The sequence below is a fragment of the Platichthys flesus genome, chromosome 4 (assembly GCF_949316205.1).
Source record: "Platichthys flesus chromosome 4, fPlaFle2.1, whole genome shotgun sequence".
Taxonomy (NCBI): Eukaryota; Metazoa; Chordata; class Actinopteri; order Pleuronectiformes; family Pleuronectidae; genus Platichthys; species Platichthys flesus.
This window is the reverse complement of record NC_084948.1, coordinates 2188635-2207883: the sequence shown is the minus strand read 5'-3', so window position 1 is coordinate 2207883 and position 19249 is coordinate 2188635. Positions and strand designations below refer to the sequence as shown.

Genomic DNA, 19249 nt, shown 5'->3' with positions numbered 1-19249 from the left:
AAGAACATGCAGATGTGCAATTGGGGAGGATTTGTTTTTGGATGCTGGCTCAGCTTCATGCTCTCCCTGCTTAATCAAGCAGATAATAGCAATTCAACAGATACAGCATTTGAAAGTGAGAGGGAAAGAGCAGGCTGTAATGATGCTGCTTTGCAGAGTTATCTTATGATCTTATATATTAAGACATGATTTCTAAATATCACACTTCCTATGCATGTTTTGGACACTCGGGTAAAGAGAGGGGCGGAACTGTCAACCGACCACCATCTGGTTGTGAGTTGGATCAGGGAATGGGGGAAATTTCCGGATAGACCTGGTAAGCCCAAACGAGTAGTGCGGGTGAACTGGGAACGTCTGGAGGAGGCCCCCGTCCTAGGTATCTTCAACTCACACCTCCGGCGGAGTTTTTCTGGCATTCCTGTGGAGGTTGGGGACATTGAGCCGGAGTGGGCAGTGTTCAAAGCCTCCATTGCTGAAGCTGCGGCGGCTAGCTGTGGCCTCAGGGTCTTAGGTTCCTCAAGGGGCGGTAACCCTCGGACACCGTGGTGGACACCGGTGGTCAGGGAAGCCGTCCGATTGAAGAAGGAGGCCTTCCGGGATATGATATCCTGGAGGACTCCTGACTCGGTTGCAGGGTACCGACAGGCCCGAAGGGCTGCAGCTGCTGCCGTGTCGGAGGCTAAGCAGCGGGTGTGGGAGAAGTTCGGAGAGGTCATGGAGAAGGACTTTCGGTCGGCACCAAAGTGTTTCTGGAAGACTATCCGGCACCTCAGGAGGGGGAAACGGGGAACCATCCAAGCTGTGTACAGTAAGGATGGGACTCTGTTGACCTCAACTGAGGAGGTCGTCGGACGTTGGAAGGAACACTTTGAGGAACTCCTGAATCCGAATAACACGCCCTCTATGTTGGAGGCAGAGCTCGAGGTTGATGGTGTTTCGTCGTCAATTTCCCTGGTGGAGGTCACTGAGGTAGTCAAGCATCTCCGCAGTGGCAAAGCCCCAGGGATTGATGAGATCCAGCCAGAAATGCTAAAGGCTCTGGGTGTTGAGGGGCTGTCATGGTTGACACGCCTATTCAACATCGCGTGGGAGTCGGGTACAGTGCCAAAGGAGTGGCAAACCGGGGTGGTGGTTCCCCTGTTCAAAAAGGGGGACCAGAGAGTGTGTACCAATTATCGGGGTATCACACTCCTCAGCCTCCCTGGTAAAGTCTACTCCAAGGTGCTGGAAAGGAGGGTTCGGCCGATCGTCGAACCTCAGATTGAAGAGGAACAATGCGGTTTTCGCCCCGGACGTGGAACTACGGACCAGCTCTTCACTCTCGCAAGGATCCTGGAGGGGGCCTGGGAGTATGCCCATCCGGTCCACTTGTGTTTTGTGGATCTGGAGAAGGCGTATGACCGGGTCCCCCGGGAGAAACTGTGGGAGGTGCTGCGGGAGTATGGGGTAAGGGGGTCTCTCCTCAGGGCCATCCAATCTCTCTACTCCCAAAGCGAGAGCTGTGTTCGGGTCCTCGGCAGCCAGTCAGTTTCGTTCTCAGTGGGTGCTGGTCTCCGCCAGGGCTGCGCCTTGTCACCAATCCTGTTTGTGATATACATGGACAGGATATCGAGGCGTAGTCGTGGTGGGGAGGGGTTGCAGTTCGGTGGTCTGAGGATCTCGTCACTGCTTTTTGCGGATGATGTGGTCCTCATTGGATCATCGGCTTGTGACCTTCAGCACTCACTGGATCGGCTGGCGGCCGAGTGTGAAGCGGCTGGGATGAGGATCAGCACCGCTAAATCTGAGGCCATGACTCTTAGCAGGAAACCGATGGATTGCTTACTCCGGGTAGGAAATGAGTCCTTAGCCCAAGTGAAGGAGTTCAAGTACCTCGGGGTCTTGTTCGCGAGTGAGGGTACTATGGAGCGTGAGATTGGCCGGAGAATCGGAGCAGCGGGGGCGGTATTGCGTTCGCTTTACCGCACCGTTGTAACGAAAAGAGAGCTGAGCCGCAAGGCAAAGCTCTCGATCTACCGGTCGATCTTCGTTCCTATCCTCACCTATGGTCATGAGGGCTGGGTGATGACCGAAAGGACGAGATCGCGGGTACAAGCGGCCGAGATGAGTTTTCTCAGAAGGGTGGCTGGCGTCTCCCTTAGGGATAGGGTGAGAAGCTCAGTCATCCGTGAGGGACTCGGATTAGAGCCGCTGCTCCTTTACTTAGAAAGGAGTCAGCTGAGGTGGTTCGGGCATCTGGTAAGGATGCCCACTGGGCGCCTCCCTTGGGAGGTGTTTCAGGCACGTCCAGTGGGGAGGAGACCTCGGGGAAGACCCAGGACTAGGTGGAGAGATTATATCTCAACACTGGCCTGGGAACGCCTCGGGATCCCCCCGTCAGAGCTGGTCAATGTGGCCCGGGAAAGGGAAGTCTGGGGCCCCCTGCTTGAGCTGCTCCCCCCGCGACCCGACCCCGGATAAGCGGATGACGATGAGATGGAGACACTTCCTATGCCCCGAAGATCCATCGGATGTTCTAAACTGAGCTTTGACAACTATCGTGTGATTGCATCTGTTGCAAAACTTTGATGCTCACGAACACATCCAGACACTCCCAGATGTACTACACATGGCTCTGCATGCTTTCAAAAGTCAGCTGCTTCAAGATTAGCAGAGCATCTGCCTTCATTAGATTGAGTAAATTCTTATAAATATCTCATGATCAATATGTTGAACCACAGGTTGTCAGTCTGTTTTTCCCTGAAGTATTCAACTCTACTAGCCATGTGACAGTTTGCCCATATTGCTGAGGCCATAAGCCACAAGCTGATGGCCCACTAACAGCTTCCCCATCCTACAGAGGGAGCCGTCACTCCTGGAGTTTGGGGCTGGTCCTACTGGAGAACAGCTGTCTACTGTGACCCGGAGAGATTGGAAATTGAGCTTTAAGAAAGGGAAGAAACTATTTATGTTGGCACTGTCTCCCGGAAACAGTGAGAAGTTGGAAGATTGTTCCAAAAACACCATCTGCTCTCTACTTTGAACTAACCGATCAAAAACTGTCGGGCAAATATAACACAACCCAATCCCCATACCCATTCATTGTGTTGTTTTCATCGAGGCACTAATCAGTCTTACCGTCCCCTTTTCCTCCATCCACCTATCCATCGTTACCTCCCCTTCTCTCCCCTTTGCTTCTACTCTCCTGACGAATCTGAGAAATTAACACTCCTGCATATTGATGTGCCGTCGCAAGTTGCCTCAAATGCAATCGCTCAGCAACTCATGCATTTATACATCACAGTCGCAAATGGACTTCTTTATTAAGTAGATGTCTGTCATATCTGGAAGGTCAAAAGTCAGAGAAGTGACAGTCCCAAGCTTCACACCCTGAGGCCGTCGCTGGCAGACGTTTGACAGTTGTTGCTCCCGTGGCTGTCTTTGCTTGCAGCTCTTCGGGGAGATAGAGTATTCCAACACATCCTGACTTAGAAGCAGCTGTAAAGTCCCCATGACACCACCTCTTGCTGAGAGGAGCTCTGGTCTTTAAGGAAGGGTCAGTTTTTATGTCTCAATCATTTAAAAGAACTTTAATTAGTCGCCTGATTGACATTTATGGGAATTTGTGTCTCTGGAAGTCTCTTGGCAGCAAGACCAGAGGACAAAAAAGGGGGCATTATAGAAAAGTACAGTGTAGAAATGCCTTTACTGAAAAAGGCCTTTGAATTATATGACTGTGGCTAATAATGCAGACACCACCTCAAGATCTCCCTCACTGTTCTTTTTATGTCTACCTCTCTTTGCTGTTCTGCTTCTCGCTGGATTTTATCCCATACTCCACCACTGCCACATCTGTCATTTTGCCCCTGAGGTTCCCTCTGCCCACATTTTGATCCACGCAATTAACTGCTTGCAATGCTAAGAAACACCAACTGGGCAGCTAACACTGCTGCTCAAGGCATAATATTGTTTACTACTGTTTTATTATGACACACACCCGCTTGGCCTTTCATATGCACACATAACCCAACTTACAAATGCAAACGCACAGACACACACACACAAGCAGTTGGCCGCTCGGTATCTGGAGAGACTCGCTGGCTCACAGCGGACCTCAGTCTTCCAGGATCCACAATGTTGTTGTTTTCTTTCCTGGCCTGGGGAGAACTGGCACAGGTGGAGCTCACGGATTTGAAGGTGGCAGAGTGGTTGGCAGAGTTGGGGGGGGGGGGGCACTGTCCTGGAGGGAAATGAGTTTGCTGAAGGGGGATATGGTGTGTATAGGCAGCCATTCGGCACCTGGAATCCCGCACCCCAGTCCCTCCACCCCCAACCCCCCTCTCTGGGCCAGCCCAGAGCATCTGCACAGCTACAGGTAAAAGGCAGTTTTCAGACACTTCGAACCGCCCCCCCACCCCCCACCCCCCTCTTTCCAGCTCCCCCAGATTCCCTCTTCATAACTATACACAGTGTCATTTGGCATCACTACAGCGCTGTTTGTGTGCCTCTTGAATTCTGTGTGGATTTCTGTGCCCACTGCTGCTCTTCACATCCGCATCCAAACACTGTCCCTGGTTAGTGGATTCGTATTACTGAACACAAAGCACATAGACTTTGCACACCTTTGAAACAGATGGTGGCGCAGGCATCAAAACACAGGACCAGCTCTTTCCTCTTGTGACAAGTCTCACAATCCATGATGGCTTCCCAGTATGTCAGGTAGCACAAATCTCTGTCGAAGTGGCTTCTCAGAAACCCTGCTAAGCTTGTGGCATGTAACTGCATTGGATAAGACAGGAGAAAGTCGTTTTTGTTTTTTCAGTTTTATATCTTAGGTATTATGCGTTATGGTATTTATCTAATCAACATCACACTTGGCAGGTGAATTGTTAAAGGCCCAATTTGGCGTGATGTAGACATGCGATTCGGTCCATTTCTGCAACCAGCTTCACCTCAGGCCAAGCAAACACTATTGCACTAGTGTGTAAATATGACATAGTACACTAATATTATTGCAAGACCAAAGGAAGTTGAAATGCAAAGGAAAAATGCACTCCGATGAATATATCAATAATATTTCCTTTTCAGTTCAAGAGCAATTTAAATGTATACGGGTATGAATTGTTCACTGCATCCACTTGAACTTAGTGATGCATCTGATGATATACTGTCTCCTCAGAAATCCTGACAAATAGCTTCACCTGCTTGAAATTCACTCCCTGAGACTTGTTTCACATGGGACAGCATTGATAAGGAAATAAACATGTAACTTCAAAAAGAATCCCACCTTTGTCAATTAGGATAAATTAAGTTGTTTATCACTTTTGCATAATCTGCATGTTTGTTATTCTAAGAACTGTTTTAATTGCGCTGTATAGCAGAGGAGGTTTGTTGTTTTTATTTGCGGTGGATTGCAGTTTGGACTATTCACTGTTTTGCAAATTGCCATTTAGTGAAACACTTTATCAAGTCAAGATCCCTTTGATTTGTTCCTTTTAACAACGCAAATGAATATATGAAAATAAAAACAGCACAAAAACATGTTAGCATTAATCCACAATGGGGCTTCACACGTGACAACTGCTGAATTGCTGCTGCAGTGTTATTTAACATACTCTGAATGACTTAGTGGTATAAGTGGAGTATATTTACCTACAATACTGCATCTGTTGTACAGTTACATAAAAGGATGCAAATGTTTTTGGGTCATAATGAAAAATAAATATTTGGGAAATGTAGGTCTCCTGAATAAAATAATCAGAGTGTTTATTTCGCATTTGTCTGTTTTCATTTGAAGTTGCTTATAATTTGTTTATTTTGTCTCCTTTACAAAATTTGATATACTTTCCATTTTCTCTCTGAGCCTTTTCCCATAACTGAAAATGTGTTACATAGTGTTTGTCTCAGACTAACAGTTCACTACAGAATGTCTGAGGAGGTTGCCAGTTCCGTAATTGGTTGTCTTTGTGTCTCTGTTTTTTTTTTTTTTTTTTCAGATCTCCCACTCGTCAATCTCTCGGTGGAGCCTCAACCTGTTCAGGAGGGCAACCCTGTGAAATTCCACTGCTCTGCAAAGGCCAACCCTCCTGTCACACTGTACAGGTGAGAGCAGATAACAAGTGTTTCACGAACACATACACGCACACAAATGGGCAAAACATGAAAGATCCAGCAATGTCGAAATTAAAGAAAGTGCTATCCTCTCTGATCAGTTGCTGATAGTTAATACTTTTTCACATTAAGTCAACTTTTTACACTTCATTACTGATGGCATTAATCATTGCCAGACACCTTGTTATGATGCCATCACACAGCTATATCTTTCCACACTTTGAAATGATGAGAGGGAGGGGGGAAACCAATGCAACACTGTCATGCTGAACATTTTAATGAAACTATACACCTCAGAAAAATCGTTTGGGGAAACCTTGTTTGTGTTCCAGTGGGTTGCAGCAAAGCAATGTGATGCTTTGCATATCGTCTCCCTTGGACATTAAATGTCCATCAGTGTGTTGGAAGAAAGGTGGAAATACAATATCTGATGAAGCTGTCAAAATTACAGCTTTTTCTGAGATTGGGTTGTGTTCTGTGGTCTACAGTAAAAAAGAAAGGTTCCCCCTGGGGTCTGAAGTGTGTGTGTGGGTATGAGAGTGTGTGGGGGATGGGTTATAGCATATTTTGTGCTTAAATTATATTTTGTTTATTGAATTTATTCTTTGATTATCTTAAATACATTATCTTAATATGACTTTCAAGTTAATAAAATGTGGTCATTTGAATGCAATAGCTCTTGGCACATGATCAAGACTCTGAGGAAGGTTTGAAACATCCCTGAAGAATAAAATCTTGCATGAGGCAAAATATTCTTTCAAAAAATAAAAACTCAATCATAATACTTTATAAAATTACCCTTGAAAAATCTGGTCCCAGCTTATCAGGCATCATTAGTACTCTGAAGGGTTGAGACGGATGTCTATGAGAGGAGGGAGACAGACGGGGGTGATGGGGCTGAGGTGTTATTGCAGTTTCTAAAATGCAATATTAGAGAAATCGTATATATTTAAAATCTTCATACATTTAAAAGAGTTGTTATCATTAGCAGTTTTAAGTAAGATTATGTCTGAAGGTTTTCAGTGCTCGATATAATGTTCCTATGTACATGTGTGTCAGTGAATGTGACAGTTAAATAGAGCTATTCTTCCTTTTCAATCGTGCTGTTGGGACGTGTGTGTGAATGGATGGATGCGACTTCAATGTGAAGTGCTTTGACTGATCAGGAAAAGCACTCGATAAATACATTTAATTGTTGAATTCATTTATCAAACAACTCTATTGTCATGTTGGAAGATCAAGTCTGTAAAACCTAAGCTTTAGTTTTTTTGGCAAATCCATAAAATGATTGATGTCCTGCTTAATTTTAAAGACCAGTGGTTTTCTGCATTTAAATCAAATGTTAACCCACCACCTCACTATATTAGCACCACTAAACATTTTCATTAGCCCTAAATCATAAGCAGAATAATCCTGTGAGAATATAACTCCATGGAATACTTGGACTCTTGTATTCAAGTCAACAAACAACTTATATTGTTTATGAAAATAGACACGGTCAGTCTCTTTATTCTTCAGTCAGAAAACCAAATCATATACTGAAAAACTTTGTTGCAGCAGAAAAACAGATAATATAAATAGAATAAAGTCTGGCATGTTTCAAATCAAGCTAGAGCAAAACAAATGGCAGCAAACTAAACAAATGCATTGGTTAAAGAGAGTGCGACTGAATGATTCCAAAATCCATAAGGCTGCTGTCGTCTCCTGCATTACCTACACAACCCTTACTGATGGACACATTCTCAATTGCACTTCTTAGTATTTCGTATTATTATATCTGTAATTGCAATAAAAAAAGAAATTGGACATTAATCATTCTCATAAAATCTTGCATGGCCCTCCAGAAGTGTAATACTAAAGAGATGGTTTTCTGTGTGGGAGTTTTAAAAAACCAGAGCAAAAAGAATAAATTGAATAAAATCAATGGCAAAGGGAATTGGCCGTCTCTGAATCTTGTAATGGTACTGGGAAATAAAATGGATGTACAACACACTCACAGGTGGCAAAATAGAGATGTTGCCTTTTTGATGGATTTTTGCCCTTTTGAAAAAAAGGGGGAGGAGGGAGGGCAGAGATATTGTGGAAAACAAGGTTTGTATTTGATTGTGTAGGTTCACAGGAGAGACAGGACGTATATTGCGCCTGCAGTGGGATTTCACCTCCATTGTTATTAGTCTGGATCAATGCTGGAATCAGACTTCTCCCCGAGGTATCAGGAGCTAAGACGCAACGGCAGCAGAGATGACTTTTTCTTTTAGCATGAAAACTATACAATGAAAAAAGATTGGAGGTTGAAGCTGAGATAGACTAAAACACCACATTCCTACTGTATCATTTATGTCTTCCTTCCTTGCTCTCGCCACCTCTCTGCTGTCTGGCTTCCTGTCAGTCACACAACCCACTATAGGACTGAATAATATCCGTAAGACTAATAACTTCAAAAACTTCAAGGTTATACTTTTAGGTTATACTTTCTCCGTTCTTGAGTTTCATAATCTACCATTTAGATGTATCTACAATTTATACAAGTACGTCAGGACTCTCATGCACCAGTGGAGCTCAGGGTATGGCAGACGGGGGATCTGTTGGCCCCATAATGCTTGCCTGAGAGGTTTCGACGAGGGAGAGCCCCCCACAAATTCCCCCTCTAGAGAGCAATATCACAGAGGAGAGCAGGAAGCTGGTCAAGCAGTTTGGGGCCATTATTCAGTGCTAATACACTCTGTCTCCCCCAGATCAGATACAGCACAAGGACAGAACAGTTCTTAGACAGATTTCTGCCTCTTTTCAAACCCCAAGAGAACCATCCATTCGCAATGTGCACTGCACCACTTCGCCATCCTCCAGTGGTGTCTGGGGGCACTCCAGACACTGGTCCAAGATAGTGGAGGGGTGCTGGTGGTGGTGTGTGTTGGGGGGGGGGGGGGGGGGGGGGGGGGCTGTTGATTGCCACACTGGTTCAATTAATGCAACTTGAAAGTGGGGAGTAGATATAGCTCCACAGATACAGATACAGGAACCTTTGCCATCTCTAGGGACAGTACAGATGGGGTGGTCAAGGGATCAGAGAGGATGTGGAAGTCAGCTTTCAGGGATTCAACGCACTCCAAGAGATAAAGACGAGTGGGTTGGAACATCTTCATTACTGTTATAATGGTAGGAGGGCTAACTAGTATACATCACAATCACTCGTCCACCCTCTGATGAAGACACCGAGGGCTTTCTCAGATCCAAACAAGAACCCGCCAGAGAGAGGAAGAAGAATAATAAACATAGCAAATCAGGTCCCTCGCCTGCACATGCAACAATGCACAGAGCCACAACCCCCCCCCCCCCCCCTCCTCTGTATGGCACTGCAGCAAACATCCTAATAATAAATTCCCTTAATAAATTAATTTAATTAAGTAAACTAGTTGTGTACCAGCTGTTACGCCCATTTACATGTTAAAGTTCTGGTTTATCAGCGCTGTGGATACAATATGAATACGCTGAGTACTCTGTAGTTTTTAGTTCATTATTAAGAGTAATTTGTAATTATTGCTGCAATATCACAGGATACCTAAGTACTGAATACTTTGTCATCTGAGCACTCATTATTCACAGTACTCAGTATAACATTATCACAAGTGTTCAGTTGTTTTTAGTAGATTGTTACATGAGCACAGATTAGTCATTATATGTAGTATTATGTAGTTATTCATTAACTATTACTTAAGTATTATGTAGTTATACTACATAAAAACATCAGTATACTCAGTTGATATACCTTTATTGCGAGTACTCAGTGGTCATTGCTACCTTAACAAAAGCGCTTTATATACTTAATTATTGCCTGAGCACTAAGTTACCATTACTACATCACGAGTGTTATTTTTATTTCTACAATATTACATGAACACTCCGATCATTATTACTGCATTAATACATGAGCACAGTAGATATTAATACAATATTCCATATACTAATAGTAGCCCGTTTTATCTCAACTACATACTTGTTATACATACAGGTTTCATGACTGCTATTTCAATGAGAAAATCTGTCCACAGATGGACAGACGGACACCTGCCAATGCTCAAAATTGGTTTCTCCAGAAACATATTTACACACACGCAAGCAGACTGTGAGATCTGCTTCTGCTGAATTGTTTCTTTCACTCGTGCTTCATTTTTGCGTTCTTAGATGTAGGTAATTGATACATTAAGCTTGAAGCCACCATCTCTTTCCGGGCACAGCTACTATTCCCTAACCACATTCGTAATGCCCAAATTAGCTGCAGCCATACTGCAGTGCATTCATTGACTGCAATGATTAAAATGAATTAAACACAGGACTGTTACTTTATACTGTTAGTACCTAAGTAACCGGGTCAAACCCCTGAAATGTTTAGCTTCAGTAATTCACAGCTTAACCAATAAATTGTAGATAAATGTGCACATTCCTGCAAACATACAAATCAAGCAAGTTGTAAACCAGCCTGAAATGTTGGCACCAAAATCTGCAATATCACCAAAAAGTTCAGCCTATCCCTGGGAAGTTATGACCAATTCTTTAGGTGTTAAATAAGTAAAGCATACCCCTTAGGTTTTGAGTTATTACCAATTTCTCAACTTTTTGGGGCTATCCTTACATTTTCAGATATAATATCCACATGTAACCGGACAATAGTTTTTGTTTTCAGATTAATAGAATATAACATTAAATTAATTCAGATGTTTTAATACCTTGACAGATCATAAAATAAGCTCTGTAATTTAACTCTATACCCAAGCCGCTGCATGTTAAAACTGCATAAACCTGTATATTTATTTTATATTCCAAGAGGAATTCACCAGTCATCACTTTCAGTGTGCACGTTAGGGGAAATGGAACCACACTGTGCTGTGCTTAACCAAGCTGATAATAACTGTAGGGCCTGATTTACTGTGGATCTTGTTGCTGATGGCACAGATACTTGTCTGATTTAATTGTTACTGTTTTATTGCCTTAATCACATTCTGCATAATACAAACCTACCCCCTCCTCCCACCCAATTTCCTTGATCCTCTGCTTACATTAACAGCGGACCTGTTTATCTGTATAACAGTGTTAGCTTATGAATGCGAGCACACACAGAAACACACATCGTGCACTCAGAGTGTGTAAGTGTGCAGGACTCACACCCTTTGTCTGAATCAAATCACTGAATAGGATACGGCAGTGTAAAGTGATTCAGCTATTGAGTACGCTTTGCTCTGGCCCTTTTAACCTCCCAAAAGGGAATGCAGGTGTTTGTGTTACCCTGGGCCAGCTATGTTTAGACACGAGTCTTGAACAAGGCCCAGCTCACCAACAGAGCTCTCGTGGTCCCTGTGTACGGTGGAATCCTGTCTCTGCTCCCTCTAACACTGTCAGGGGCTCCCAAACCTGGCTGCGGCATCCTCCACTTGGGAGCAGCCGGCTGCCCGAACATCTGTGCTTACCGCCTTACAATTCCTACAGTATGAATACGACGATTGTAATTGGAAACAAGTGACATTTTGATACATGTGGAGTTGTCACCAGTATTATTGTTATACTCGTAAAGGAGGCTTTGCTTGCCCTGCAGCGGCCGCAGGTTCAATTCCAAGTTTTTGTGATGTGAATGAAAGATCCAGGATGGCAACTCAATGGACCTTGAGGAGAAATACATTTCTTAGTTTTTTCCCATGTGGCATCCAATAACTAGAATGAACTTTGAAAACTCAAAACTCTTATCCATATCATTCTCATCATCATTCTAATCCTCAACCTCATAATCATTATCATTGTTGTTATTTTAATCATCAACATTATTGTCGTCATCGTGATGACTACAAGTGTCACCAGCATAATTGATATCATCCTCATCTTTATCGCCATTGTCAAATAAACAGCAGTTGAGACATTCATATTGATATTCATTTTTAAACCCTGCAATGAACATTAACAGTCATCATCATTAACATAATGGTTTTCCCATTTGTTATATTTCCATATGTAGCAACCACTTTCTCCCGTACTAATGTTTGGAGCTTGTTCTGCTACTGGAGAATCTGCCCTAATTGAAAGACTTTTGGAAACATGTGTTGTGGAGCTCTCAGCTGTGTCCTTGCCACACAAGTACGCAGCTCTGAGAGGATCTACTGCTAGGGGGGGAAAAAACTCCAAAAAGTCCCATGAAGCCCAATTAGAATTCTGCTTCACTTCACTTACTGACTGAATGGGGTAATCTGTTCTCATTTAAATGATAACATTTCAGTCAAGCATGGGGCCAGCTTAGTCAAGGAAAACAAATGTGTTCCCTATACCATAAAACTGCTCTCAGTACTGGCAGGAATATAAAACTGAGATGGGCACCAGTTCCGTTGTCATTGTTTTCATTTGCCACATCAGCATGCAGCAACAACTCCATTGTCGGGGATGGCAACGTTTAGATGCATGATGCATTGTAGATTCCACAGCACTGTCTAAAATTTCCAAAGAGATCCGAGACATCCACAGATGCCTGTGCTTCACTTTTATAAATGGGCCTTGTCTGTTGAAACAGCATAGAGCCATCCACATCACGTAGAGCGAGATGCCGCTGCCCGTGACATCATAAAAGTACAGCTGAAACACTCGGGGAGTGTCTGTATCCCTGTCACAGGAGCCATCATTCACAAACACAAACAGATGTTCTTTATGTGATCCCGTGTCAGTTTATTAACATCAGCTGTTGTGTATAATACAGTATGTGTCAACCAACGTCTTCAAAGGTGGAGGCGCTACCCATTTGTCATTCTGTGATTTGTTTTCCTCCGCTGGCACCCTGCGCTGCACTCTTTGCCTGGCGTAATGAGGAACGTGCTGTCTGCTCCAAATCGCCGGGGAGCTTTTCACAGCATGGAAGGCTGCCACAAAAATATGCTGAAGCCAGCACCGAAAACCTGCCCTAGAATGATGATTTATTCACACAAAAGAGAGCTATTGACATAAGGAGGTGTGAAAACCTGTCTAAATGCCTTTTACCCTTTCTCCTTCATTTCCTACCATCTCTTCCTGTCTCCCCTCTCCCTGCCTCCTAATCCTCACACCAGGTGGGCCAAAGGAGGAAGTATAATCAAGGAGGTCTCTGGAGACACGTACGAGGTTATTGTAGACCATTCCTTCTTTACGGAACCAGTCTCCTGCGAGGTTACCAACCCTCTTGGCAGCACCAACATCAGCCGTAACGTTGATGTTCACTGTGAGTAGCTCCTTAAGCAGCTCTGCATGCTTTTCAGTAATGCCAGCAAATGCATGATTTTGGATTTCTTTGCACTGTTTTTTCAGTATTTCATACTGAACTCCAAAAGCTGGTGCTACCACAGCTGAAGATTCATGACGGGTGAATCATAGACAGTTAACAATGTTTATTTCAACAGTTGGCCCTCGCATGGCTGCAGAGCCTCAGTCCTTGCAAGTGGACCTGGGAGCTGATGCCGTGTTCAACTGTGCATGGACGGGCAATCCCTCCCTTACCATAGTGTGGATGAAGAGGGGAGCTGGTGTGGTGAGTACACTAATTTATGTGGTGCACAACAGATCAAAAGCTGCTTCTCTCTGATGAAACCTCTTTTCGAACAAGATACTCTGAGTAGTTATTTTATGTCATCGCCATGTTTCTTTTGAAATGTCCATTAAAGGTTTTGAAGCCATTATAGCCCAGCCTCTTGGCAACCTTGTCTCATGAGATCTGTTGATTTGAAACGCGCAAATTCAGACTCATTCCACCTTTGCTTCTGTCAACATAAAAGGCCAAAGCCAATCTCTTCACTCTGCTTAGCTCAGACCTTAAATTGGATTTTAATAATTGAGCAGAGGTGCCCTTTAAGGTATTAAATGGCCAATGTGCAGCCTTCATTTTTTCCCCATAGCCCTTCCTTGTTGCTATCTCATGCAAAGGTGTGTTTTTGGTCTTTGACAATTTTTCATCTTGCTGCAGGTTCTTAGCAATGATAACCTCCTGACACTGAAATCCGTGAGACAAGAAGATGCTGGGAAATATGTTTGCCGTGCTGTGGTCCCACATGTCGGAGTCGGGGAGAAGGAGGTCTCACTCACTGTCAATGGTAAGCTGTATTATTGATATGACTTCCACACGGGCGCACACCCACAAAGTTGTCAGATGCGTACACATGTAAGTTTGAATCCCCAGGTCTGGGGGTCAGTGGCGGGTAGAAGAAAGCAATTTGTCACGGGAGTCAGTGTTCTGCTTCGTCTGTGGTTTACAAAAGTCTTCTCCCCTCTGAAACTACCAAGATAATGTGCTGCTTTATTTCATTCATGTAGCAGTTTCTTGGAGACATGGTTGATTTTACCAGGCAGGTACACACACAATCCATCCTACAAAACACAAACATAGAGCACAACTGTGTCACCTAGTGTGCTCATAAATATATGTTTTCGCAGACAAAGGTAAAAGCTGTTTTATCAACAGTCATTACTGTGAAGCCTTTAACTGGTAAATGCAATAAATGTAGACATCGTCTTTTCTAGATACGGTCACACAATTCTTAAATAGGTGAAATGTGCTTCAATGCTAATTATATTCTGCATGAGTAACAGGGAAGCTGCCGTTTTCTGAGGCACTGTGTGACTAATGAATACCAGCCTTGGTGGGAGACCTGGCAACTCTCAAACAAATGACTTCATTATCAGTGCTTGATATTCAGGGAGCGATGCTATGGTGTGGCAGAGGTTATTAGCTGTGGGATTTCCATGTCTCTTATTTTCCCCCGTGTCCATCTGAGAGAAGCGTGGGCCAAAGCGGGGTGAAAAAGAAGTATAAAGGAATATACGATGCTGAGATAAAAAGCATATTGTGTATCATTGTATGTTTTGAAAGCCAACAAAGGGCTCTGCCTGTAAGCTACTCTGATGCTGATTTGGGGATGATGATACACCAAGTAGCGAGAAAACGTGTGTGTAAAGATTTTCTTTTCAAAATCCAGACATTAGCTTTGAATATCACAGAGAATGGGATGCCAGCATCCCCTCCAGCGCAAGATCAGAACCATGGCTTTCTGTGAACCGCAATCAACTCCCTCCATCTCAGTTCAAAATCGAGGCGGAAGAGTAAGGAAGCAAAATCATGTCTAATTCTATTGTCTCCCATTCTCTGGATGGCAAGCCATAGTGGCATCCGCTGTGCAGCCTTAATGTGCAAAGAGAATACATTATATCCAGCGTACCAGTTTATTTTGAGGCATCCCCTTGCTGCTCAAGTTACTATGGAGATTGTGTTGTGTTCAAGAAAGATTTCACGAGAGAATCAAGATGGATTGTTTTAATAAAGATTACAACACCACATAACTCTTGCAGACGTACAACAAAGCAGAAATGGCATGTTTATTTAGTCTCTGTGGACTTCATTCAAGCCGGTTCTGCATGACTTGTGTGTTTTTATTTGTTTGTTCCTTTCCTTCTTCTTCGCATCTTGCACTTCCCTGCCTGGATTGGTATTTGACATTCAGAAACCTCCTTTCTTTTTACCCTTCTGAATAATAGAAATTCATCTTTTTCTTTTCCTTTTTTTTTGTCCAAACCACACGAGGAGTCCTGAGTCATTTCGTACTCTGTCTTTGAGGCGAATCAGATTGCCAGGCTTGTTGAGGTGGTGGAGTCGGGCGTGGGAGGCAGTGACAGGCGGGGGCTCTCTCCGGAGTTTTGTTGACCTTCCTCTGCCACTGTCTGAACAACAGAATAATGTGTGCGAGCGCTCTTTAACCAGCCTGCAGGCCCATCAGGGAGAGTCAGCTGGACGCGATTGATTCTGACAGTGATTAACTAGCATGACGGATGAGTGAGCTTTTCGGGAGGACGAACCATGATATAGTAACATTTCAGGCGACACTGTGCATATTCAGAGCGCTCATGATGCGACAATGTCTGCTGCACATTTGAATGTTTTGCTGCTGTTTGTTTTCCCTGCAGTTATTCCCCCTGTTTTCTTAATGCCATCATTTAAATTACATATGTTTATAATTTGTCATTCTTCCGTCTCCCCCCTCCCTGCCGTTGTGTGTCACTGACTCCCACTGTAGCGTGCCGCATAGACACTAGGATTCCTGCCTTCCCTGGGGAAGAATGTAATTTAATTATAATCAAACAGCTAGCAGGGGAGGCAGTTTGTGTTTAAGTCACTAATGGATACATATTGCCTACTCTAGTCAAACATTTCCAGAATGCAAAGCATCCCTGCCTTGCGTGTGCGTCACATCCGTCAAGTGGCTTCATGTACTGTAAGAAGTGGGCTTCTGTGCACGTCCATGCATGTGATTACTTACTTACATACAAAATATATGCATGTTGGTTTTTTTTCACAGTTCTGCAGAAGTTGGAATTGAGAGGCGTCATCTGACATGCTTGAAAGGATTTAGCTTGTATATGCTCAGAGACTTTATATCCATGCAATACATATTAATTAATATATCCATCAGTGTAGCCATAATTTTTGTAGGTATGTTAGAGTGTGTCTTTGGGCGAGGCAATATGTATAATTACACACATTTCAGTACTTGAGCAAACAAGGAGGGAAAAGTCCATTTCTACAATAAGAAACGGGGGGTTTGAGAATATGCCCGATATCCCTCAGAGCACTGCGTGGTTATAGATCTTTTTTCTTTTGTGTTGCTCCTCTTTCTAGGCAGCCTTTATGTACATAGCTAATTAGCATTCCAGCCTTCTTTAAAATGGCACTGACATTGTATAAGAAAGAACAGCACAAATTAATGAGGGTGGAAAACTGCATTCAAGATTAAGCATATTTTATCTCACCAGTTAAATCTCAGCATCATAAATTACAATATGGATTTTAGGGCTTCAATTTCCTTATTTCACATCATGTTTACCTGTCTCTTGAACCCTTATTTGTTATGTGTAAAAAATACCTTTTATATATTCTCTCACAATCTCTGCTAATTCAGTAAATCTATATGTGGCTCTTATATTACAAGAACTGTCATCTTATCGGCTTCACACTTAAGTGTATTTTAAAGGGCCCATGTTGTATCTGGTACAATTTGGACATGTGATACATTCAATTGTTAGAAAACTTTAAAGTCGAGCTTCACCAAACTTTAAATAAACAGATGAACGGCTCTGCAGTAGCAGTGGTGTAGATTCAGGTTTGTGTGGACTGAATCCAGCAGTAGGTCTTGACTAATATTTACAACTAGCATCACCACAGGCCAAACAAACAGCCCATTCCAAACAAGCATATTTTAGAACAGGCACTGTACTGTTTTTTTTTAAGTATATCTGCAGAATGGTTCATTCACACGTTGAGATTCATGTTTCATTGTAACAGCTTTTAAGCAAACTGCTCTAAGGTTCCTGTTAAAATATTTGACCAGACAGGGGTTGAAAAATCTTTATCGGCAAAACCACTGAAATGATGTAAATAGCCCGAGCTGATAATGATGTTCTCAATGTGTCTTGACAAGTTGAAAATTTGGATGACGCTTTAAAAGTGTGTTTCTGGCCTGTTAGTCTCTACTGTGTTAATACTGTAAAAGTACTTTACAGTACAAAGTGAACACTGTGTGGATCACTCCATGCAAGGAAAATAAATGAGGTTGAGAAAATACAGTCTGGATTGAGGCCAAGCAGCCAAATGAGGTGAAGCATTCGAGGTAGTAAAAGTGTGTGTTTCTACAGAAGTTAAACGTAATGGCTGCCTCCGTTCGCCAGTTAGGGATAAGAGATCAAATGAGTCGTGATAGCAGCTCCTCACCTGCTCAGACACTATCATTGTTAATGTGATATAGTAACTGAAATGAAAAAGTGGGGAGATTAAGCAGACATGAGCAGTAATAGTTCTCCCCCAGTCTTGCAGCAGAACAAAATAAACAGACTAACAATTTACGAAAAGTAGTAGGTTACTGGACTCATTACCACTGTAATGGAAGCAATGCCCTTATGTGAATTATGCATTCAGTGTTTGTCTGTTTAAGTAGGGTTTTCCATTTCAGATGTTTTATCCCATTAAGACTAAAGATGGCATATACAGCGTTTTCTGACAGACATTTGAGAGCTTTGGCTTTAGCTAACTTTGACTTTCATTGTACATCTTTGACTTTTCCCTAAACTTAATAACCATCTTTTTAACACAACATACAATATTTAGAACATTGATGAGTAAGACGGTAAAAGAAAGAATCAATGACTATAAAATATTGATGCAACCGAGATGAAGGGAGCAGTAATGGCAATTGTAATGACAGTGGTATTGCCAATAATGGTAGTATATGGGAGAAGCTAAGCACTCTAGTTGTACAGATTGTCCACCATCAGCCACCGCCATGATCCACAACCACAATTCACTATCCTCCATCACCATCCATGATTTACAAACAAGCATATGTTGCATCTGATCGAAATGGGTTCCACAAAGTTGTTATATTTTATTTAACAAAATGACACCATATTCACAGTAAGAACTGACTCCAACAGGCAGCTTAAGCACATAGGCCAGGTCTCTGCACCATGAATTTGTCCCAAAGGATAATGTGGTCACCAGTGACAATATAAGACATTTCTCTTCTGTTCCAGCTGCCCTGTGGCTGTTTGTGCTCTCTTTTATCACACAAAGAAAAGGTATAAGTAAAAAGTAGCTGTGTCGAGGTGGTGTGGAAATGTGGAGGTTTAGTTCAAAGCGGATGCCTCCGTGTACAGAGGAAACGTAAGCCCTGGCCTTTTGACTCCCAAAAATGATATTGTGAAATAATTCCGCAATGTCCACTCCAGAGTTAACACATCCTCAAATGAATGAGCAAAACATTGCACCCAACATTTTGATTACCTCCCCTGCTGCTAACATTGATGTTGTAGAGCCACCCAACTCCCTGACCCACACAAACTTACATACACACACATAGGCACATATACTTACAACCTAGGCTGAACCAGTGAGCTAAAGCTATTTAATTATATTCCTCATTTGCAGCCCTAATCCATAAAATAGATCTTCCCCAGCCACTTCCCAGGCTTTTCTCATCCGTCATGCAAGTCATCATGATTGTATGTTGACAGGCAGAGCTCGTATGAACCACATATTTACATTTTCATTTCCTAATCACAAGTAAATACATGCACACCACACAACTGAAGCAAATACAGGGTCTAAAGTCAGTGGGCA

The 19249-nt window shown here is 43.0% G+C and overlaps 1 protein-coding gene across 1 annotated transcript in view; it reads left to right on the top strand.

Annotated features, from left to right (window-relative positions):
* Window positions 1-19249, top strand: part of kirrel3b (kirre like nephrin family adhesion molecule 3b) — a 166070-nt gene that overhangs the window by 129963 nt on the left and 16858 nt on the right. Inside the window, exons 6-9 of the mRNA XM_062386827.1 lie at window positions 5976-6081; window positions 13167-13315; window positions 13494-13621; window positions 14054-14180. Of these exons, the coding sequence (XP_062242811.1) occupies window positions 5976-6081; window positions 13167-13315; window positions 13494-13621; window positions 14054-14180 (510 nt within the window). The remainder of the gene's footprint in view (window positions 1-5975; window positions 6082-13166; window positions 13316-13493; window positions 13622-14053; window positions 14181-19249) is intronic.